Here is a 24643-nt window from a genome sequence, read left to right as displayed (position 1 = left end):
TTATAGAGGTCGAATTTGATGGGATGACAGCTCCAAAATAGTCTTCAGTCCTTGCTGCTCTTTCAGAGGGCTCTGGCCTTCAGTCCCAGGCTGGTACTGAACTTGACAGCCCAGGCCCTGGAACATTTCTCTCCCAGTTTTGTTTCAACAATGCAAAATGTTTGTGCTCACATTTCTCCCCATAGCTGTTCCAGGTCATAAATCTGCTTCCACTCTGAAGCATGGGTTTCATAATCATCATCCTTCAAGAAAACATACCAATGACAAAATTCCAGTCTGTTATTTTGGAGATTATAATATGCGCTAGATAATCAGAGGAATACCTGTAAGAACATTGTTTACAGAGCCATTCTTACTTGCCTTTGACCTACCTAATGCAGTTTTGTACAAAATACAAATAATGATATTCCACGGAGTAACCAGAAGGCGGCACGAGAGAACAAATCCAAACACCTCGGGGCTGCCACTTGTCACCCAGGGCACAGAAACCTTAAATCCAACCTTCATCACATTTTTCTTTCGTTGTTGGCGAGTGTATGTGTCTCTCAACAAGGATTTAGCTGGTTGTGTTATGGCTTTTCAATTACGCAGTAGCAGTAGACACAAAATGTTACAATGTCCTCACAGGCGTGTGGCAATAAACAGGAACACTTGGTGGTGTTAGCAGTGCTACAGAAAAGCCAAACTTTCCATATTAATGATAATCTTTCATAGAGGTGAAGAATGCAGTCTGCACTTAGTCCATTAGCACTGTATATCAGTTTTCATTATTATGAAATAATATATATCATTATAGCCATATATATCATATATAGCCATTATTGTGTATTTTTTTTTACAGGATTCACCAAAAGTACATGTAAGAGAGACATTGGATGGCTGATGTAGGCAAGTCAGTACACATTTCACATCTGTAAATGACCTGGTTTCTACTTCTATATTTTACCCCGCTTTAGCAGATGTACTCTTTTTTTTAGCTAAATAATCTAATACATTCTATTAAAAAGCACACCAATTCCTACTGTTTAAAAGTATTTTTTTTATTTATTTATTTAATACTGCTACACAAGAACATATGTGCTGATAGGAAAATGTGTTCTAACCCGAGGCAACCACAGCATGTTATAACATAATCAACATAAAACATATTAGCATGTTTTAACAAGCTCTGGAGTGGGGTAAAGCTGATTGCACAGGCAGCTCCTCCCCGACACCTTTCTATATATGGCTGGGGTTTGCCCATACAAATAAGACCAAAGGTTGTATCACACAATTTTTTCATATAAGAGTAACAATAAAAGGGATTCTCTGAGTCCAGTTTGGAGAGCAGTGAGTATGAGCATCAACATTAATTTGTACACATCCCAGGCTCTGACATCAGTGGACTTACCCCTTCCATCTTGTCATAACTTTCTGGCATCGTCCACCCTGGCTAAAATACATAGAGCAGGTCTGAAAAAGGCACTTACAAGAGTGTGGTGTTACTAATATTCAGTTCAGCTTAAAGTTGTTGGAATCTGTTGACTTACTTTGGTATTAATCTCTCTGCACAATATAGAAGATGCAGCACTGTTCTCATTTCTCCCAGAACTTTTCACATGATCACTCACAGACACTGCAAATTAGAGATGGAGGAATTGTTTGAGCCTTTCATGTGCCCAATACCACCCAACGGTCCTGTACCACTAGGTGCTGTGATACAGTTCAGCTTCCTGGACAAGGAATCAGAACTATTTTGGAAGGCTACATGGAGATGGGCATCTTGATGTTTTCTAAACCTCCCGTTTTTCTACAGTGGCTGACGAAAACTGCTCCAGCTCACAAGACATTTCTATTGGCAAAATTGAGCACCAGGTTGAAATGTTGTAATTGAATCCCCTCACCCTCTGACACAGTTAGGGGACAGGCCAGGACTGTGGCAGCACAGAGCACCTCTCCTCCATTTGTCTAAGAGCTCTATGGCAGGACCGGTCTCTCCCCTTCTCCCAGCAGGATTACACCAGCATGTCCACACGTACCTGCTATCCCTGGGGAAACGAGGCTTGTAGTAACACCACAAGGTGCACATAAAACACTGTCATCAACAAAACACTTTGAGTGTCCCCTGCCAATCCACTTTTCTCTAGACAAAAAGTAGGATATTTTTATAAGGAGAGGTGTCTCGCCTTCCCACACCAGATTGCACAGCGCCGCAGTGAGCCAGTTTAAGACCCCATACAAACGCTGGATGCCCTACAGAACGCGACAGACCCCAGAGCCCGCTCTTAGTGGGCTGGCCTCGGTAACAAATCTCCCGGTCCCGAGACGAGGAGCCAGGCCCGGCGGGGCAGCAGCCCACGGAGGCTGGCAGCGCACGGCAGGGAACCTCGCGCTCCCCGGAGCGCTCTCCAGGGCTGGCGGGTGGTGTTGGGCCGAGGTGACCCGCCTCTCCCTCCCCTCACACCGCCCCAAGAGCCGTCCCAGCTCCGAGGCAGCTCCACGGCGGGTGTGGGTGTGCGCCCCCCGCCCGACCCAACGCGACCGCGCCGCACAGGGCTCGCAGGACAGCGACAGAGCCAAAGCTTCCCCTCCGCCCCCGGGGCCTCAGCTGGCCCCGCGGCACGGATAGGGCCGTGACAGTCCCCGCCCCCGCGGGGAGCGGAGGCCCGGTAGGAGGGAGGGAAGCAGGGAGGGAGGGACGCCGCCGAGTTCCGCCCTAGCAGCCATGGCCGCGTAGCGTCTCCTCGGCAGCCGCGCTCGGACATGGGCCTGCCCTGGGCCGGCGGGCGGAGGCAGCGAGTCCCCGCGGCGGTGAGTGCGCGGCCGGGGCGGCTCTGGGCCGGCGGGGAGCGAGGCCTGCGGGGCAGGGGGTCTCCGGCAGTGGCGGGAGGGGCGGGCGCCCTTGCAGGGATCCCCGGGCCCAGCCCCGCCGTGCCGGGGGAGCGGCCCTCGAGGGGCTGCGGAGGACGGGGGAGCCGGTCTGGGCCGCGCAGGGAGAATCGGGCCGGGCCCGGCGGAGAGCCGGCGGTGTGACCTTGGGCCGCCCGCAGTCCCCCAGCCTTAGCTCGGCCAGGGTGAGGAGCGAGCGGGGCCGGGGGAGCCGCCGCCGAACCCGAGAGCGGCCGGAGAAAGATGGCAGGGAAGCGGCGCTTCCCAGAGTGCCGCACTCCTGCGGCCGGCGAGCTGCGGTGTCATGGAGACTGCCACAGCCCGGCCGGGCCGCCGCAGCGGTATTGACCGCCCGCTTAGAAACTTGAAGGAGTTTTCTGCCTCTCTGTCACCTCCCCGGCTTCTTATCACCTCTGCTGTTTGCCTACGCCTTGCAAATGTTCATTTATCTAAATAAGAAGTAGAACTCTTTATATTTTTACATAGATAGAATAACTTTCAAACTTCCTACAGAAAATCCTGTGTATTTCTTTTTAAGAAACTTTATAGTGTCTTTCTTTCCCTTCAGTATCAGTTAAACTGTTGGATGGTTGTCTGCCAAAGGGTTTTCTCACTGTGTGGAGAGAGTCATTGCCAGGCTTGGCGGTGCAGGGTGGTGCAGGTTTCAGCAGGGTACGTGGCCGGAGAGAGACCCATGATGTGTTACTGCCCTGGTGACTGGTGGCAACCAGAAGAATGGTGAAAGTTTGGCTACTCTCTGTGAGCGTAATGGGCTTGCTATGAGAAACCCTAATGCGTATAATCATCCTATGCACATCAGGTTACAGGACCAAGGCCTGTAGTATTAACAGTACTGGAGCCTGGAAGAGAGCTGGAGGACTCACAGAACTAAATATGCTGATTGATTGTGTAGTTCAGGCATCTTAAAATTCTCAGTCTCTACACTCACACTGATAATCTTAATAAAACCAACTCTTGTGTACTAAGTGCAGACAGTAGAACTTAATTCTGAGAATACTGGTTAATTTAATGCTCATGAGAAATCCGTTTCTCATTTTCTTAAGTGCTAGAGACAAAAATAAGTGAATAATCTTTATTACATACCTGAATTGGTGATGCCCAGTACTTATGTCAGTATTTCACAATGTGTTAGTGTGTGCACTGCTTGGAATGTAACTGCTTCTGTGCATTGTTCTTGCTGTGGTCATTCCACTTAAAGCTTACTCATATCCTTAGTAAAACTGGCATGATAATTAGATGTTGAAAAACCTGTTACCAACAGGTGTGTTTCCCTGTCACGGTAAAGTTATCCATTGTAAGTGTGTCAAATGCCCATAAACATAAAAGCATGACTTCACTTATATTTTTGGGATATTGGCCTGGTTTTCAGCACTCATAGGTATGAAAAAGGAGCCTGAGATAATACTTCAGCTGGGGGTAGAAAAGGTTCCAGATTTTGAGTTTGATCTTAATTTTTAAGAAAAAAGTTGACGAACCTGAAATAGGTTGTTTCTCATTCCTCATAGGGTTGATTAATAGTAGGTTTAGCTGTTACAACTTCTTCAGTCCCTTGTATTCATGGTTTTATGATCTGGTTTTTATGTAGGCTAGTTCCAAACTGTATTTGTGCAACTTACTTTGCTGGATTCCTCCACTGAGACTAGGCCAGTTAGGAATTGAATATCTGCAGGAAATTGTGTTCAAAATCAGATGGTAATATTTATTTATGAAGGATCTGATTTGGATTCTGAAATCACAGTCTTCCCAAAGCTTGCTCAAAGAGGGAGGAAATAAACCATATTCATTTGAGTATAAGGAGAAATTGAGGTAAAGCACATCTTAAAATTCAGTAGAAGCTTAAGAAGTTTTAAGGGTCCTTATGAGCTAAGACTGAGCAGTCAACTGTCAGTCAACAATGGTCAGTCTGTAGTAACTAAAATCCAGTTAGGGGATTTTTGATGCATAAACCTGAAAGTGTTAGTTACAGATCCAAAGTTAAGATTCTGTGTAGAAGAATGAGTTAGAAACTGCAGCTGAAATCTCATATCAACTTGTGACATATGCAGTGTGTATTTCGATTGTGTGGTTGAGAATTTGATTTTTTTAAAAATCTAGAAAATGTTATTCCTTAGCCATTCTTGCTCATTTCACTGCAGCATATTGTGTGAATTGTGGTGCTGTGGGAAGTCAAAGAGTAATACTTCATTCATCAGATACTGTGGTTAGAAGCTCATGTTTTTAAAAAAAGGTACAGAAATTTCTTTTAATCAGAAAACAGAAGTTCAGCAGTGAACTGTGGGGCAGTTTAAAGACCTGCAGTTACAACTTAGTGACTGTAGGAAAATGTGGAAAGAATTTTTGTTTCAGGCCAAAGCTCAGAGCTGGCTTTTATTCTCTAGTTCTGCATTTGTATGGATGATGTTCCAGAAGATCTGCCCTTTTCAAGGTGTGTCAGCAACACTTGAGAATTTACTGACATCATTAAATGGTTCATCTTCCACATAATCTTGGGGCTTTTTTTGCTCATATGCACACAGCCCTCTAATGCTGTGTGCATATCTTATTCACATTGCGTATTTAGTTACAATATTCTGTCAGAACACAACCAAATGCTGCCACTTAAGATTAAGAAAATACTGGTTACATAACAAACATTGAAGATATATTTGGAAAGGACTTAAAGCTTCAAAGGAAAGTCTATTTACAGTTCCACAGAGAAAAAAAAAAAAAGCCAGGTAAAGACATGCTCTGAAGGTAGAATGAGACAAGCAATACTAAAATCTTAATAAGAGTGAAGCCTTTCTTTATGAGATTGCAAAAAGTATGTCTTTGTTTTAGGCTAAAAGGCTTTTGTACTGGAAAGGTCTTCTTTGGGGCAGGGGGGTGTCTGTGTTTTGTTTCTACTGAATGCAGTTCTGATGAATTATCTGCCTTATTTTCAGCACTTAAGTATCTCCCTGAAAGTTAAAACTGAATATATGACACATTATATAGGACAGTGTTGTAAGATGAGTGGGGTATGGGATATGTTTTTAATTTTATGTATTAAAGATAGTATTTGAGGACTTTATTATTTACTTTATAGAATTATCTGGAAATGCATCTCCTAAAGGGATTTTTAACAAACTTTTCAGTTTTAAAAAGCTGATACCTAATTGGAAATTAGCAAGTACAGCATCTGTGTTCAAGCAGTAAGTTATTTTGCTAGATAATTGTTTAGTCTGACCTTGGCATACCAGACCTTAAACCAAAGGTTTGTGTTAACTTAGTGTCTTTGTTTGATAACCAGTTCCTAGACCAACAACAGTTAAATTAGTAGTAACTCTGTGCAGTAATAACTTCAAGGAGTACAACAGCTCTGAGCCTTGGGAAGGGATCCCATTCCCACCTTCGCTTCTTATTCTTGACTGCACATGCCAACTGCTGCCCTTGCACAAGCTGTGTAGCCTTTCTGCCTCTTCAGCAGCCTGAATTGGCTCAGTAAGAGATTGGAGAAGTACCAGACCAGCATGAGAAAGAGGGAAGGAAATTGGGACCACCTCATTTGGTGTGGCAGTCAGCTACAGATGGATTTGGTTGGGTGAAACTGGTTTTTTTGGTCACACTTGTCATGCTGATCATCACCTTGAGAGTGAAAGGGAAATGCTCTACCTTCATCTTGTCAAAAGCCATGTGGTTTTTCTCTGCTGGGAAATAACTTACTTGCTTATATCGTTTGAGTGTTTTCCTTCGAAGGAGTCCCCCTTAATTTCTTCAGTATTGCTCACGTCTGAATGTCCCACCACTTGCTTATGAGGGAGCTCAGTTCCTCCCCTGCCACCCCCAAGGCTAAAATAGCTTACTGTGCACTAGATACGAAGAGCTTTTGTTAGGCTGTCTGCAGGAGACTTCACGGACTTCCCTATCTCAGATAACATGATGTAATAGTCCCTTGTGACCAAACTCTGCTCAACTATTTCATGGCTACCTGCAGAGCACTTTCAAATGAAAGCACAAAGTCAATGCCACCAAGGAGTTGAAGACCTACAGGATGTCCAAGAAATTTCAAGTTGACTTTAAATGGTAGCAGCCTTCCTGTTCTCAGCTTATCTCTTAGCAAGACATTAGAAGTAAATTTTCCAAGGGGTAGTGCGTATTTGCAGAGTACAGACAAGTCAGCTAATTTCTGATAGTATGCTTGTTGGCATTTCAGTAGAATAAATTTGCTGGATATGATGATTTGAGCATTCTTGAGTCAGCTTTTTCTTTCTTTATTCTTCTGTTAGCAACATATTGCTGGATGTTCTTGGTAAATTACCTAAAGTGATTTTAAATAATTCTGTCACTTTGGGAGGATTAATTTATACTGTTAATTGTTCAGACACTCTGTTTGCCAGCTCACATAAGGTGTGATAAGTTAGGTAATAAACCCACACAGGCAACTATAACTACTGTATTAAAAGTAATTGGAATATAATTAGGCTCTTCCTACCCTTTTTTCCTCTTCCAGGAAAATATTGATAGAGACTTCTAAGAAGTTGTAACATCCTAGAAGGGACATAAGTAACAACATTAACATGCCTGCTGTGGCATCTGTACCTAAGGAGCTATATCTCTCTACTTCCTTGAAAGATCTCAACAAGAAGACAGAAGTAAAACCTGAAAAGACAAGTACAAAAAGGTATATATATGTTACAATTGATTTTGAATTAATGTTTAAAATATTAGTGGATCCAGAACAAACTTGTTGTGGATCTAAATTTCCTCCCTTATTTCTGCAAGATATAAAGTCTTCGACAGTCCTAGGTATGGATCTCAACTGTCACACTGGATATGCTTACTGCCTTCAGAAGGTCACTTGGCATACTACCAAAACATGACTTAGAGCACAGTGCCCGTGAAAATCCACGTACTTTGAGGAAAGGCTACATAAATGCAAATCCGTAAAAATGATAAAGCCTTTAGCAAGTGTCTGAATGCTTTGCCTCTAGTATTTTTAGACAATCAATGATTCAATTTTTTCTTACTATAAATTACTTTTTCCTAGAAAAAAAAAAGTTATTCTTAGAAGGGAACAGTACCTTTTTCCATATCTCACAATGGTATTTAATTATGGATGATTTTAAATAAGGCTGGTAAACAAACTAGCAAGGATAAACATTATGTGGAGGAACATGATTGCAATTCATATTTAATGAAAGCTTTACATTAAGGTGGTAAAATCAAATGCTTAATATATGGGTGAAGTCTGTAAACACTTAAGATGGCATCTTGTAATGAAAAGGTGTTTGAGGACAAGTCAACAATCGTGTGCTTTACTCCTCTTCTCTTGGTTTCAGTTATGTGCAGAGTGCCCTTAAGATTTTCAAGGCAGCAGAGGAAAGCAGATTGGACGGAGATGAAGAAAAAGCTTACATCCTGTATATGAAATATGCAGCTGTCTATAACCTTATTAGAAAGAGACCTGATTTTAAGCAGCAACAGGTATAAAAGCTTTCTGACTAATCTCTTCTGCATTGGTCAAAGTATGAGAAGTAGAGAGATTACACTAATACACATTCAGAGGATCACACTGGTATTAGGTGAACTGTCTCACGGTGCTATTTTTTCTTTCCTGTTTTTTAACAAGTCTGGTGTTAACTGTATTTTCAATTTTCTTTTAATGTATGAACTATATAAATTGTCAGATCTGTGAATATTTTTTCGTGGAAAAGTATTCCCATAATTTTTCCCAGTCAGACTGTTTTGGTGAAGTTGCCTTGCCTAGTCTTTATAGTCTTTATTCTTGCCTAGTGCTATAAAACAATTTTACTTACGAACTCATGTTTGAAAGGAAAATACTTTGATTCAAACCAGTTCCTTTTGTTGGCATTATTATCATTATAATACCAACTCTCCATACATTAGTGACTCTTGACATGCATAGAAGTAGGCACTGTTAAACTATATATCTATGTGATGTGATGCTTGTCATTTTAGGATTATTTTCATTCAATTCTGGGACCTACAAATTTAAAAAAAGCTCTTGATGAAGCTGAAATTCTGTCAGACAGCCTTAAACTCAGGTATGTAATACAGTTGATGGCTAAGACATTGTTCCTTATACCTGGAGCCTGTACCTGTGCCAAGTGCAGGTGTTCATACCATTTAGTAGTAAGCAGTTGCACTTGAGTAAACCATAGGTACCTGAAACTCTTAAAAGCTTAAATTTGTTCCCAGAAGTCTTTTACTAGAGATAATTTTCATTGCCACACACGCCAATAACTTGTCACTTTATGTATTGTGTGCTAATTCCTGGTAACTTTGGTTTATTGACAGTGTTTTTTGTTTATTGACTAATAAAAAGAAACCACAAGGTCTGAAGAGCAATTTCCTCCTCAACCTTTTAATCATAAGGTCATCTGAACCCAAATATATTAATGAATGTTCCTAATAATCAGATATGTTAAAAAGTCTGGATGTAGTTTACACTAAGAAATGCCAGGTTTTGATTCTTTAGCCACACCTTTTCTCTGCCACTTGCATCCATGTATATGGAATGCACAGTTCTGCCAGTATGTAAATGAGCAGATGCTAATGGGCTTTTGGGTACCTGATTGACAGCTGTCAAGTTATGTCTTTGTGCCACAAGCCATGAAATTGTGTTAGTCAGAAGTTGTAAGGTAGGGTCTATCTTTAGGTGATATTTGGCACAGTACTTTTTACTTCCAGCCTTCTCTGCTTCTTGCATCCTTAGTGACTCTTTCTCACTCTTTAACTCTCTCTGCAGCTGGGCACATTTCCCTTTACAAGTGTCATGTCCCACCCCACCCCTCCCAAGTATTCTTATGAAAGCATATTTTATGCCCTCCAAAGTGCTAAATCTATAAAGTCAGTTTAGGTGAACCATGAGTGTAGTTACATGTATGTAAAGAGGGACTTCACAAAGACGTCTCATGATACTGTGTATGAAACAATCTTCAGATTTTCTTTCTTTAGGTGAGTCTTACAGTTCAACAGAGCTACAAATTCACTCTAAGAGTAAACATTGATAGAATCAGAGAAACCCAAAACGTAGAGACTTGTTTAAATGGCTTATGTCTTTTTATGAAAGGAACAGAGTTTTGAAGTTGACACAGTAACTTTTAACTGCTCTGGCAAAATGTGTACATATTCAAAGGTAATAGAAATGAAACATGACTCCTGTGTAACTACAGAAGTAGTTTCAAGGAAATTATTTGTATAATTTCTTCCCCAGGCAGTAGGTCAGCAAATAGTTTGAATGTTAATTGTTAACTAAAAGTGGAGCTGCTGAAACACCACTTGTATAGGGGCAAGAATACCTACATGAATGACCTGCTATGTGTTTCAGAAGTATAAATGGGAAATTGATGGGTAAATATTTCATATTGACCAAATCAAACTAAAATCTGAAATATGCTTTAGTGTCATTAATGCCAAGTGGGAACAAAATGCTCATTTCTAACTTACAACACCTTTGCCAAATCAAGAAGCCTGTTTAAAAAATAAAATTACAGGCATGCTGCCTCCTCCCTCTTAGTAGGCAATTAATGCAGTAGACTTGGAGGTGGAATTTGATTTAATGATCTAGTTTATTAACACAGTACTTTTGAACTGAAATGCAGCTGTATTGTCATTGGTATTTTAACCCTCATTACGCAACATCTGGTTAAAATGAGCACTTACTAACACAGCCCAGTCATCCAAATTGTTAGGTCAAACATTCTTTTTTTGTTTCATGGTACTTGTAACCCTTAAACTTCTCAGCTGTATTAAACAGAAGTGAATACTATACACACCTCCAGTGGGTGATCTAAAAAGAGTAGTCTGGAGATCACTGGCTTACAATACCGTGATTGTCCTTCCAGTGGCAGAAGGCTGGGAGGGTAATTTTCAAGTCTGAGGCTTTATGAAAAGGACAGCTGTATGCAAAACCTCAGTCCCCCAAAACTCCTGAGCATTCACAGTCCTTGCATTGGCTTCCCAGTAGGCCCAGTGTTTGAAACAAGCACCAGGCACACAGGTGAGCACATAATGGATTTATGGAGTCAATTTACATTCTGAAGGGGACTACTGTATAAATAGTTCTGATCCAGCTTCTCAGAAAAAAGTAAATTTAGGTCACTGAGCTAACTTACTCCTCACTGGCTCCACTGCAAAACAAAAAATACCTGGGACGACTGCTGTAATATATTGGAGCTTACCTGTAAGTAACCAGTACCTACCCTATTCTTTGGAAAATGAAAAGCATTTACAGATACCATAGCTAAGCATGACCTCAGGTTTAGAGAAAAAAATTAGCTTTACAATCAGTGGCTATGAAATAGGATTCAAACCAGGATTTAACAGTAAGAAAACGAACCCAAAAGTGGGAGAAATAAGACCATGTGGTTAGGAAGCAAAACAGAGTTTGTTGGAATACAAAAACTGACAATACTTTTAACTTTCTAAAACTCTAAATACGTCCTTTAAAATTTCTGCCTGAAGACTTAATGACTTTGATATTAGTAATCTAAGGTTAAGCAAAAACATAATATTGAAAAAAAGGCACTTTTTTTCCCCAACAGATATGAGGAAGCTGAAGTTCGGAAAAAACTTGAAGAGAGGGACAGACAAGAGCTGCAGAAAAAGCAAGAACCAAAAGATGATGGAAAGAGCTCAGCCAAAAACTCCTCAGAAAGTGCTGTGGATTCCAAAGGAAAAAGCCAAAGGGTAAGTGAAGATGCTTACAAACTCTCTAATTCAGTCTAAATGTGTAGTTTCAATCTAGAATTTGGTCTCCCCTAGTAGCTATTTCCAGTTCAGAATCAAGGTGGGGTTTTTTGAATTAACTTACACTCTCTGTACCCCTTCTTTGACATTTCTTTGGAATATGTGAAGTCCTACCAGCTTCCAAGTCTTGTATAAGATAGACTGAACTTTATGGTAAAGTCAAATTCTGTTTTATGCTAGAATTATCATGTGCAAGAAACCCAAGGTAATGGTGATAAACTGATATTAAGAATAACATGTCTCCATTTTAGGAGAAGGTTGACTTTTTAGCAGTAGTGTGGAAACGCTTATTTCTCTACAAATACTTCAAGAATTTCTTCTTGTAGATGATGGTGTCCTAGGCTGTATTACTTTTTAAACTATTTTATGTCTAGGCAGGTGTACTAGTTTGAGAGCAAACCAGTGGGAGGCACCAAGTCAGAATAACAATTTATTGGGGAAATTAAAGAAAAGGGGGAAAAAAAAAAAAAGGGAACAGTGGTTCAAACTGACAGAGTCAAGATAGAACCTGACTCCCTGTTGTAGCAGTCTGGTCGAATGTTGGCTGCAGTCCTCTGAAGCAGTGATCCTGTAGAAAAAGGGTCTGCTCTTCCTCAGGAGGTCCAGTGGTGGCTGTGTAGCTCCTGTCCTCTGGAAATCCAGTGGGAAGGGTTGTCTCTGGTGTTCGATGGGATGCTTGGTTCCTCCCTCTGGGTAGAGCATCTCACAATGGGGTCATGAGTCATGAGGCAAAGTGTTGATTAGGCTCATTAACAGAAGATAGTCCGGAGGGGGTTATCTCTGAGTCAGGCAGCAGGACAATGATGGGCCATTAACAGAAAGATAGTCTGGGGGGAGGAGGCAAGGAAACACTGCCCCACCTGATTTCAACACCTCATGAGGATGGTAATAGAATACACTGCAACCCAAGACAGCAGGGCAGCAGCCTTGGTACTCTTCGAGTACATTTGTCAACACATCTTCAGCAGCAGCTCCCTTGTGCTGTGTTTGTTCCTGTGGGTTAACTGTCTGACCAGTTTCCTTCAGGCTCAGTGAGAGTCATTGTCTGTTGGCCAGCTTGGTTCTGAGTATTCCATATTAAACTTTTTTTTTTTTTTCGCCTTATAACACAGATTAATGGTGAGACAAAGCATTCACTGGAAAGAAAGGATCAGTCTGATAGCCTGAGTGGTAAGAGATGCAATGCTCACACACATGTGAAAAAGGTTTCTGTATGCCCGTGCACTAATCACCTCACAGCTGCACTTCTTCTCAGGAGTTATTTCACAGTTAAAATAGTTTGATGAAATTCTAGTATCCTGCATTTCAGTTATAACAAATTAATCATTAATTAATTAAACTCTGTATTAAAGCCTTCATTACTTCTCATAAACTTAGAAGGCTGTAGTTAGTTTTTCAGCTGTTCAGTAACTAAAGTTGAACTAGCCCTGGTCAGGTTAGAAAATAAAAACAGCTCTACAGCTCATATGCAAGGCTGAAGTATGACAGCTTACTCAGTTAGATACGAAATTTTTCCTCTCCCCTCACAACCTTTTGCTTTTTGTTCTTGTAGTAAGTATGTGAAAATGTTCTTTAGAGTTCTTAAGAGGAACATCTGCAGCATGTAGTTCACAAATGCTTGCCTATATAGCTTGATTTAAATGAGACCACAATACGTTAAACTTGTTTATCGCTGAAATATTCAGTATTGTCTAATTTAACAGATCAGGTGCTGATCACTACAGCAGTGGGAGGAAAAGGTTGACACTGTTTATTCTGTAATGTCTCACCTCCATGACTTTGTGGGACATCTTAGTTCTGTTTCATCACTTTGCAGTCTTGATTGCACCAGTCAGATACCATAGCCATTCATAGCTATCTTCATTTATAATGTAGCTTCTTACCTGTAATTGCTTCTCTCTTTCAAGGAGCAGTCACACCTGAGAAACTGTTTGCAATGATGTCAGACAAAAATACTGAATTGCTTATAATGGATGCTCGAAGATTGAAGGATTATCAGGAATCCTGTATTCCAAAATCCATCAGCGTCCCAGAAGAAGCTATCCATCCTGGGTATGAAATGATGTTAAATGATAGTGAAATATTTAATTTTCTAAAAAATTATATGCTTTTAAAGCTTGTACACCTAGTATCAGAATCCCTGCTGTGTACCAGTGAGTGAGAGGTATCTGCACAGCTCTGTTCTTGCATGTACTGACTTCAAGACAATGCATATTTATTTTATCCAAGCACATAAACATCTATGGATTACATATTGTTGGACAAAACGTTACTTGTACATGAATCCTTAAATGCATGTTAATACATTTCAGAGATACTGCTAATCTGATTGAAGCTAGACTCCCAGAGGATTCTAGAGATCCATGGAAGAGGAGAGGACAGTTTCATTATGTTATACTGCTAGACTGGTTTAGTACTGCTGAAGACTTAAAGCTGGGAACAACTCTTCAGAGCCTGAAAGATGCACTTTTTAAGGTTGGCAATTTCGTATTTTAATTCATTTATTAATTCATCTTAGTAAATAAGGTCTTGAAGCACCTGTATTTACAAAGTATATGGAGGCCTTAATGGCTGGTTGAATTTTCAAAGCCTGCTTGTTTTGGTAGCAGAAGTGTAGTTTGAAGTTTCACATTGTACTCTAGTAAAGTACCATTTATTAAATAGGTAAACAGCAGAATGATTCAACTCACCTCCTCAACAACCAGCTCATCAACTTAGAGTTCTTTGCTGACAAAGTTATTTGGGAAAGTACTTTGAGTACCCTTTCCCAGAAACAGTCACCCTCTATCCTGTACTAGCAAAAGTAATTCCTTATCCCTCGGAGCTGACTGGCCACCTGCTCAGGCAGGCAAAGAAGGGCAGCTGCTTTGTAGTCCTATCAGCCAGGTCCTTCCTACAATGGAGGGGCTTCACTGAAGGAGGCTCCAGAAATATTTTGAGCATGGTTAACTTTTCTGCATGATTGAATATAACTTCTAGATAAACATTAATTTAAATTTGAGTTTCATCAGTGCAGGAAGCTTATAGACTCCACAGTCAGCAAATGCCCAACATTTTCAAGTCAGTCTCGATATGGCTGTGTTGTCCCTCCTCTCTAATAGAGGTGGTTCTTGTGAAGGACTGCAAATCTTTGTTACCTTGGCATTCAGGACTGGGGTTTAGAGATAGCTCAGGCAGTTCTCCCTGTTTATTGCTTTACCAAATATTTTCTAAACCCTGTGTCTTATTCATGTACTCATACTGAGGACATCAGGAGGAGGGCAGTCTGAAGCCTGAACTCTCAAGGGGTTTCAAAAAATTAATATTATGCTTTCTAAATCACTAATTTCCTCAGCAAACATACCAGATAAGAAACTGAAGCAAATATTGTAATAAAAATACTTTTCTGCATGGAGGATTGTTATATGAAGTAGCAGTAAGTGGTTCTTTCTGTACTGGAAATATTCACAGCCTGTTGCAGGCAGAGCCAGGAACCCAACTGTGCTGGGCATTCTCCAAACACCAAGAGGATCCATATTTTTGCAACCTCTTTAATTCTTGTTTAAAAATCTCAAAAACAATCTCTCAATTTAATGACTACGCACAGAAATTTCAACAACACTATGAAGCTGTAAAAGTTTCCTTTCTATTTTTAAAAATCAATTAACTTCAAACTTTTTTTTTCCATACAGTGGGAAAGCAAAACCATACTGCAGAATGAGCCTTTAATTCTAGAGGGAGGTTATGAAAACTGGCTCCTTTGTTTTCCCCAGTATACAACAAATGCTAGAGTAACTCCACCCCAACATGGCAGGACTGAAGCAGTGACTGTTTCTTGTAAGTATAAAGGATGACACCCCACCAAGCATTTGTAGTTACTGGATGAGTCCTTAATTCATTCAGGTGTTTTTAGGAAAGTCTTGCTCTGGCTAAAAACTAAATTTTGGGTTGGAATGTGGACGTATATTTTGCTTTTGTAGTTTTGTTTTGAGAACTCTCTTACAGTTCCCTCCCATTCTCCCCCTTCTGCAGTGGATTTTACATATCCATCTCTGGAAGAGCCAGCTCCTGTGCCACCTGTTGTTGCTGTAAAGCCATGTCCAACAGAAACAATTGAAAATGAAGAAATGGGAGATAATTTGGAAGAGAGATTAAAATCACTTAATAAACCAAACATACAGGATGCTGCTGTTCCCAAATCTGACAGTTCATTTGTAGTTAATCCAGTGTCGAGCACAAGAAGTATCCCTGAGGTAAGCTTTTTTTACCTGTTCCTTTTTTTCAGTTAGTATATAGTTAATCTGTTAGAGACCCACCACACCCAGAACTCCAAATCCACAAGCAAACATACTCAATACATTTGTTTAAGCCTTGTACACAAGTATATTGGTACAGAGACTATTGGTGGTCTGTGGAGTTGTGGTAACTGATCTACAGAATTCTATGAAACTAAATACACTTAACAGAATAGCAGAACTTCTCATTAATGTTTCTGCATGAGCACATGAGAAATTTAAGAACAGCAATTGATCATTAATTCAGAAAGTTTATAAGCAAGCTTTCTAGTTAAAAGCACATGGGATGAAATACAGAGAGGACAGTTAAGCCGTGGCTTATCTTGGTTATTCCACAGGTCTGATTTCCAGTCACGGTATCTTCCTTCAAATAATAAAATATTTAGGTGCTTTGTCACTCTTGGCCCAGTAGTGAAAGTACAGGAATTTGTTTCTTCCTTTTATGTGAATAAAACTTCGTAAAGACATCTTTGTAGAGTTCTTACACTAAAATAATACTTGCCCTAGGAGACAAGTCTAAAAGCTCTCCACTTTTACCCTTCTAGATACAGCTTTTAATATAGATTTCATTCAAGAGACCCTTAAAGACCTTATTTCTGTTTGTCCCTGAACCAGATGAGCTTTTATTTCTTCAGACCATTCACTTCAGTATCAAAAACAACTTACTGTCCTAGATCTGAACATAAGCCATTCTTAAATACCCCTTCCCATCAAGCAGATCTGCCTTAAGCATGTGCTTTGTCACATGATTGAGAGAGCCAAGCCCAAATTAGGCTGCCTGATTGCCCTAAGATGTTCATCTCTGAAAGTTCGGAAATGAAGCGTTGTGGTAATTAGTGCATAACGCTGTCCTTACAGTTCTCTAGGGCTTGTTTATTAGTTCACATCTGGAATGAGTACCTAATTTTACTAACAAGCAGTTTGAATGAGCAGATTCAATGAAATTGAAACATCACTCTCTCTGGCAGAAGTCAACTGCATATCATCTTTATTCTCTTATAAACCTCACTTAGGAAGAGCTTAGCTAAGGGAGCAGCAGTAGCTGTGGCGAATTGTTGTTCTACACTCTGTGTTCTGCCCCTGTGTTACAGGTGGATCGTACTAAAAAGCCTTCACTAAAAATCCTCGATGATAACAGAGCAAAGCCTCCAAGTACAGTCAGTGACAGCCAGTCTGGTGAGAATGGAAGAATAGTTCCAGACCGTTCCACAAAGCCCGTGCGTGATGCAAGGAGTGCTCTGACAGAAGAAGAAAAAAGCCGGGTCCATGTGGAAACTGCTGCTTTGTTGGAGAAAAACAGGAGGGAAAAGGAACTGCGGGAAAGGCAACAACAGGAACAGAAAGAGAGGCTCAAGAGAGAAAAAGAGGAACAAGAACGAAAAGAAAAAGAAAAACAAGAACAAAAAGCAAAAGAAGAACAGAAGGAAAAGGAACACAAAGAAAAGCTACAGCAATCCAAAGAGGACAGAGAGCAGAAGGAGAGGGATGAACAAATAAAAAGAGAACAGGAGGAAAAAGAACAAGAAAGAGCACACAGAGAAGCAGTAGAAGCAAAAAAGCAGAATAAAAATGAACCAGAAAACATTGGTGCAAAAAGGATTGAGTTTGACAAAATATCCATGGAAGAAAGAGAAAAGGGAACTCGAACACCAGAAACACAGAAACGGGCACTGGGTGATGCATCTCAGACCTTTGTGACTGTTCCAGGCAAGGTTAGTAAAAAAGAAAATAATTGTCAAATGTGAAGTAGTTATGCACTTAAATCATCCTGAATAGTCTAGATTTAATCTAGAAATTTGAAATACATAATTGGATGTTTATTTAGACCGTTTTTTACATAAAAGTAGAGGAGAGAGTTAAAACCAAGACAAAAATAGATTTTTTTTTTTTTTTTTTCCAAGACAAGCTTGTTTCTTTCTTGTAGGTGGGCAGCATGAAATCCCCACAGGATAATAAAACTTCCCACTCACATGGAGCTAGAAGGGATGATGGTTCATAGACTGCAACCCTCTGTTTCAAAAATAGAAGCCTGGTGGTATTTTATCTCTTGTACCAGCTCGGTGCTGTGTGTGATGTTAGGGACACAATGGTGTCATAAGGAACCCTTTAGTGCCCCCAGCTGTAGCAAAGCTGACAGAACAGGATTTTGTAGCCTGGCACAGGAAGCAAAGCAACACCCTCATCTAGGATTTTTGCTGAAAATGGTCCAGTTCCAGATCTTGGGGGGAAGGGAGGAGTGTCACAGTTCTTTCTTTCCTCATTCTTGAAAAAAATTGCGAAATTTCTCAATGTACAAATCATCTGATCATAAAACAGGAGCCACTTGTGAAGCTGAGTTAACAATGGAACAGATGTCTTTAAAAGCACTTCTCAAGAACATGCATTAGGATATTTTTCTCTGCTTTTCTAATTGCAGTTGTTATTTGATCAAATTCTGATGCTTGTTTAATCCAAATGCAAAAGAAAGCCAGAATAAATCTTCCTGTGCAAACTTAGCACAGTCATTCATGAGCTTTTGAGTGACAGAGCAACTTCACATAATCCCAAAATGATGGCCTGTGATCAAATTCATGTTGGCTTCACTGTTTGCCTTTTCCATGGAGAGGTTTGACCAGTCAGGAGTAAAAGGGAAAAAAAGCCTGAAATTTAACAACAAATTGTAAACCCCACAACTTTTAGGGTGGAAAATAGTGTAGGTGAAACTTCAGCACTTTATTTCTGAACAAATTGCAATACAACATTCAGTTTCAAAAACTATTCCAGTGAATTGCCTATAGTATATAGAAAGAATAAAAACTTTTACCTGCTTTAACCACTTTGTTGTGGTACATGCATTTAACAACCAAAAAAGAAAGTATAACTCTGCTTTATCAGCATTCTTTACTGACATGCCAGATGGAAATTGAAGCCTTCTCTCAAAATCTTTTGCAGCAAACAGGGGTTAAAGGACAACCAGACAGTGGAGCTCAAAAGCCAGGACCCCTTAGAGAGGATTCTGAACAAGATACTGAAACACTTAAAGTAAATACAAATGTATTGTATGTAGCCAAAATAATCAAGCACAGATGCTTTATGATTATTATGTTAAATTCCACCTCATTGCAATTTTAAAAGTCATCATCTTAAGAAAAGACTATGCCATGTTTACAGTGTTCATTTGCTTTTTTTCATTTGTCATATTTATATGAAAAAATACTTGAACCTTTCATTAGAAGTCTTGATGTGATTCTGGTGGCATTAACCAGCATTCTCCATGCATGTCATCTCATGCCTACACCTTCAAGTGCTACTTTGAGAGGGAAGAAAGCTCAGCCATATGTGTTTAACAGAAGCACATACTCCTATTATTTCCTGATTCTCCAGGGAAAAAAAAAGTTTTGAGACTTTAATGAGACTGAATGGTTGGTTTGTTTTTTGTTTTTTTTCTGGAATGTGTCAACAAATGGGTTTTATTTAGATTGAGTGATAGAAAATACTAAATTACCATTACAATACATTGTATTTCTGTCTGTAATCAAGGCTTTATTGTACTGTTTGCACTGAATCATCTAACTCCATAGAGAAGTCACAGGCAGCTTGTTGCTCTGAATAGGTAACTGTACATACCTTACTTTTCTCTTTGTTTATTAGTCCCAGCGGGAGCCATTAATGAGAGCACGAAGTGAGGAAATGGGAAGGATAGTCCCAGGGCTGCCTGCAGGTTGGGTAAAGGTAACTCCTCTTCTGATATGAAAATCAAATTGTCTTTTGTAGTTTTGTCCTGCATTTGTCCTGTGTCTTATTTCTAAGTTAGATCTTGTTTCATTATTTTTTTACTCCCCTTTAACTTTCACACAGTTACTTTCTGAATTTTAATATTATTTGTAATGAAACTAGGACAGTTCATCTGCTGTTCCTGGTATTAAGTAGTTGCTGTTTAATAGGCATTTCGGTGAAAGTGCTCCCTTCTACTAAATTGAATCCATTGAACATTGAGGCCAGTCACAACTGTTAACATCCCAATGTCTGAAAAACTCACTTGCTGTTCTCATAGTAATTTATAAATAGGTAAGTTAATGATGGATTTTCACTTGGGTTTGAAGCTATTTGGGTTTTTTTCCCCAAGTTCCTGGATGATATCACTGGAACCTATCGTTACTATCACTCGCCAACGAACACTGTTCAGATGTACCCACCAGAAATGGCTCCTTCGTCCACTCCTCCATCAACCCCTCCAACTCGGAAAGCCAAGCCAAAGGTGACTGTTGAACGGGAGAGAGAACACTCCAAGCTGAAGCGCTCCTACTCTTCCCCAGATATAACCCAAGCCATTCAGGAGGAAGAGAAGAAAAGAATTCCTGTCACTCCTGCAGTCAATCGTGACAATAAGTATGTTTGATAAGTTAGATCACAACTCAGGCAGTATGACAGCGCATAGGACTTTGTGTTTAACCAACTGATTCATTAATATTTCCTAAGTGGGTTTGAAAGGATGCAAGAGTACTAGACTGAAATTTCATTGCTGAAAGTTCAATGTATAGAGCAGTTATCTTTGAGAAATCAATATAATAGTTATGTATTAGCAGGAATTTCAGAGGTCACAGTCTATTAATTGGATGACAGTTGCTTTAAGTTCTGTTATTTGTATTAACATACTAAATGACTATCTTCTAACAGTGTGAAAAGCCAAGTTTTCAGATTTTAAACTGTATTCCTCATCTGTGAATTAAAGAAATAAAGCAAAAAAAAAAACCCCATGAATCTCACAAGTGATGGTGCCTGAAACTCAGCCTCATCATAGACCAGTGTATATGGATTTCTCACTATTGCATTGGCTGGTTTTGAATACCCTAAATGATGGTATTTGGTGCCAGGATGGTCCCATCCCTGTGGGTGGTGGGGTGAGGTGGGGTGTCTGTTGGTTTATATGCACAACCTTGTCAAGTTTGAGACTCCTAAAAAATAATTTCTTGCTTATAGACCTGCCTGTTACACTAAAGCAGAAATTTCCAGACTCTCTGCATCGCAGATTCGGAATCTTAATCCTGTGTTTGGGGGATCAGGACCAGCTCTGACAGGACTTCGTAATCTAGGGAACACTTGCTACATGAACTCCATATTACAGTGTCTGTGCAATGCACCTCACCTGGCTGAGTATTTCAACAGGAACTTGTATCAAGCTGATATTAACAGGTAACAATCTCTCATCTGCCTTTATACTTGCCAATGCAAGAAGATCACTTAGTGGAGTGTTTGTTTTTTTAAGTAGGAGACAAATAGTAACTTTTAGGTGTCTTTACATTTTCAAAATTTATGTGGTCTACTAAATAGGTTTTACTGGACAATGATAGTTAAATTATGGTCACCACATTCATAAATACATGTGTACTAGAGTCTCCTAAAACCAAAATGAATATTCAAGCAGTTTACGAAACATGCTGAAAACAACTGTACCTTCCGTCTTGAATATGGAACCAAACTACAGTGCTGACATAGATGAAAATTTAACTCAGTCTAACAGCCAGTTTTCCTTAGTCTAAAGAAACTATTTTAGAATTGGGATTATGCCTTAAATTAAAAACATTTATATTAAAACTCAGTTACTTGAATGGCTCCAATTTTTTTTTGTCTTTTATTATATAGGTCAAATTTCCTGGGGCATAAAGGTGAAGTGGCTGAAGAGTTTGGTGTAATAATGAAAGCTTTATGGGCAGGACAGTATAAATATATCAGTCCAAAAGACTTCAAAATTACAATTGGGAAGATTAATGACCAATTTGCAGGATATAGCCAACAGGACTCCCAAGAACTGCTTCTCTTTCTAATGGATGGCTTGCATGAAGACCTAAATAAAGTAAGCAATACACTTAAAACAAATTATATATCTGTCAGATGATCAAGAGAAATAAATTTTTAAAATGCCCTCTTATACCATAAGAAGATAACGTTATTGCAACCGTGTCTAGAAAGAAGTATGAGTATTCAGAATTAAGGTAGGAATTCAGTATGAAACAGTGTAAGGTACTGGAGGGAGTCACAGAAGAAGCCTCACTAGATAAGAACTGGATGGCTACACTGACATGTTTAAATATTCTTGCAAATATTCAATCTTACTCTTGCCTATAGATGAGACTTCTTATTTATATATACGTTAATATATTGCTATGGTATTTAAATTTCTGCTATCCAGGCTGACAACAGGAAAAGATACAAGGAAGAAAATAATGATCACCTTGACGACTCAAGTGCAGCAGAAATAGCCTGGCACAAACACAAACAGCTCAACGAGTCCATTATTGTGGCACTCTTCCAAGGCCAGTTCAAATCCACCGTGCAGTGTCTGACGTGTCACAAGAGGTCCCGAACCTTCGAGGCTTTCATGTATCTGTCATTACCACTCGCCTCCTCCAGCAAATGTACTCTGCAGGTATGGGCAACTAGAGAGAAACAGCTCCTGGAGTGAAAACATTCCTCTGGCACTCCATTCTGATGCTGCTTCTGCTCACCCTCTGGTTGGAGGGGTTGGTCAATGTTCCGCTTAATTTACACTAACCCAAAACATGAACAGATCTGAGTCTGCATTATATTTTAATTCTTCTAAAGTTTAAAGAAATAGGTCATCCCTTAAAAGTTTTAAATTAGAAGCAGGATGGAGATACCATACCTGCAATAGCAGCATGTATATTACTTGTTTTGGTAGGTCACAATGTAAGTATTCTGTGGATTTAAAATACTGTCTGTATATTTTGAAGGACTCTGATTAATATCTGCAGAAAAATTTGCTTCCACACATAGATTTAAGTCACTTTTCCTCATTTTTGTGAAATGTAGGATGCAGGTTAACTGATGCAGGTTAATAACCAAACAGAAAACAAACATTTTTACTATACTTCCATAAACGCCTGCCATTCACAATCTCTGCATTTTGTTTTAGGAATGCCTTAGATTGTTCTCCAAAGAAGAAAAGCTCACTGATAACAACAGATTTTACTGTAGCCATTGCAAAACTCGAAGGGATTCTTCAAAAAAAATAGAAATTTGGAAATTACCACCTGTTCTTCTTGTGCACTTGAAACGGTAAGGAAATGGTGATTGGTGAATATTAGGATGAAATGATCAGGCTTTGATGGAGCTGGATTGTTCCAGGGCCATAGCTGACCATTTTTACTTGGAGAAAGTTACTGATATATTACCAGTTGTAATGTTGCAAGACTTTTATTTTCATCTGATGCTTCTTTTATAAGGCTCTAGTTCCCAAGGCACTTTTACAAGTGACCTCTTGTTATTTGTGCTAGGAGACACATGGGCAAGCATTAACAAACTAGGGGCTTTAGTTGAGATCACATCCTGGTCAAAACCAGGGAAAACAAACATGCTTAATACTCTTAAATAGCTTGTGAACAACCCGTAACTTTTAATGATGCTTTTTAATTCTCTAGATTTTCCTATGATGGAAGATGGAAACAAAAGCTTCAAACTTCTGTAGATTTTCCATTGGAAACTCTTGACCTGTCACAGTATGTTATTGGTCCAAAGACTTCCTTGAAGAGATACAATCTGTTCTCAGTATCGGTGAGTAACCACGTCACATTTCAAAATGCAGCTGCACTTTATGCTAGGACTCAGGCTAGCCTGTGTGAGTCAGTCAGGTTTCCAGGCTGCATTCTAGTTGCAGACTAAGTTGTGTTCTAGAAAGAAGGATTGGTATCACGTTCTAGATTATTTCCCAACCAGGGAAGAAATGGCAGCTCTTGAGGCCACTAATTCTTGCCTTACGTTCACAGAATCATTACGGTGGGCTGGACGGGGGGCACTACACAGCCTACTGCAAAAATGCTTCAAAACAGCGCTGGTTTAAGTTTGATGACCATGAAGTGTCTGAGATCTCAGCATCCTCGGTGAAGTCCTCAGCTGCTTACATTCTCTTTTATACTTCCTATGAACAGCGAGCAGTGGATATGGCCACGTAAAGGAATGCGGGTTAAGGAAACTGGTTTTCTTTCTTCAGGAGCAAAGTAGGCCTGGGAATGCATATAAATATGCAAAACTACAGCAGACATAGTCACTTGGAGGTGTGGGAGGGCTGCAGCAGGGTGTCTGCCAGCAGGGCTCGCTGGGGCCCGTAGCAGTGCTTAACAATCAGAGACTGATGGGTAACGCTTGTGGTCATACTGCCATCTGTGAAACCATTTACAAGCATACTTGCATTACTGTTTATTTAAAAAAGAACTATATTTTTAGTCTGCTCCAAAATTAAATTCTAGCTTAGTCATCTGAAATCTATTAACAAGTAGTTTAAAGTGTCTTAAAATCCCAAGGCATATCTTGGTTTATTTTTTTCTTTCACTGTTAATGGCCTTTTCACATTTCTAACCTTAAGCTTGATTCTACTGTGAATACTCTAGAACGATGTAAACAGTTAGGAATGTAAGTGTACATATTGATTGCATACTTGCACATCAGAATTATGTATATAATAAAATGTTGTCCTTTTTGTGAGAATCTCTAAAACTCAGAGGATTGCGTTTATTTGCCAGCTCTAAGTAATTGCAACACTACTTAACAAAAAAGCAGAGCTGTATTATTTTTTCTGTTAGCTTTTGTCAATATTTGTGCACTTCAGAGTTACTCTAAACAAACAAGATTTTCCTTTTTAATTTTTTAATATAAATTTTCATGTACACATGCATTAAAAACCTTAATGAAGAAATTATTTAAAAATATATCCTGTTAAATGTATGTTTGGGTTTGGTTTTTCATTCTCAGCTTGT

At 39.6% G+C, this 24643-nt stretch overlaps 1 protein-coding gene across 2 annotated transcripts; it reads left to right on the top strand.

Annotated features, from left to right (window-relative positions):
* The first annotated feature begins 2674 nt into the window (after window positions 1-2674).
* USP8 (ubiquitin specific peptidase 8) lies at window positions 2675-24611 on the top strand. Of its 2 annotated transcripts, XM_048318145.1 has the most exons (20): window positions 2675-2790; window positions 7358-7528; window positions 8187-8331; window positions 8827-8912; window positions 11415-11559; window positions 12732-12789; window positions 13527-13671; window positions 13932-14094; window positions 15291-15435; window positions 15631-15851; window positions 16985-17605; window positions 18825-18914; window positions 19524-19604; window positions 19999-20261; window positions 20853-21065; window positions 21516-21726; window positions 22063-22299; window positions 22807-22949; window positions 23312-23444; window positions 23657-24611. In XM_048318145.1, exons 2-20 carry the CDS (start codon window positions 7425-7427, stop codon window positions 23840-23842), a joined length of 3390 nt encoding a protein of 1129 aa, XP_048174102.1. In that variant the 5' UTR covers window positions 2675-2790; window positions 7358-7424; the 3' UTR covers window positions 23843-24611. The 2 variants fall into 2 exon arrangements, with proteins under 2 accessions (XP_048174102.1, XP_048174103.1); XM_048318146.1 differs by lacking the exon at window positions 18825-18914 and having other exon boundaries at window positions 2676-2790.
* Window positions 24612-24643: the final 32 nt, after the last annotated feature.

The sequence above is a fragment of the Corvus hawaiiensis genome, chromosome 13 (assembly GCF_020740725.1).
Source record: "Corvus hawaiiensis isolate bCorHaw1 chromosome 13, bCorHaw1.pri.cur, whole genome shotgun sequence".
Taxonomy (NCBI): domain Eukaryota; kingdom Metazoa; phylum Chordata; class Aves; order Passeriformes; family Corvidae; genus Corvus; species Corvus hawaiiensis.
This window is presented reverse-complemented; position numbering and strand designations above follow the sequence as displayed.

Bases quoted from the DNA above. Each gene is read 5' to 3' on its own strand.
- USP8 (XM_048318145.1), top strand. From the start codon at position 7,425: ATGCCTGCTGTGGCATCTGTACCTAAGGAGCTATATCTCTCTACTTCC. The intron at 17,606-18,824 runs GTTAGTAAAAAA...AATCTTTTGCAG, and splicing joins TTGTGACTGTTCCAGGCAAG to CAAACAGGGGTTAAAGGACA. The intron at 19,605-19,998 runs GTAACTCCTCTT...TTTTTCCCCAAG, and splicing joins TGCCTGCAGGTTGGGTAAAG to TTCCTGGATGATATCACTGG.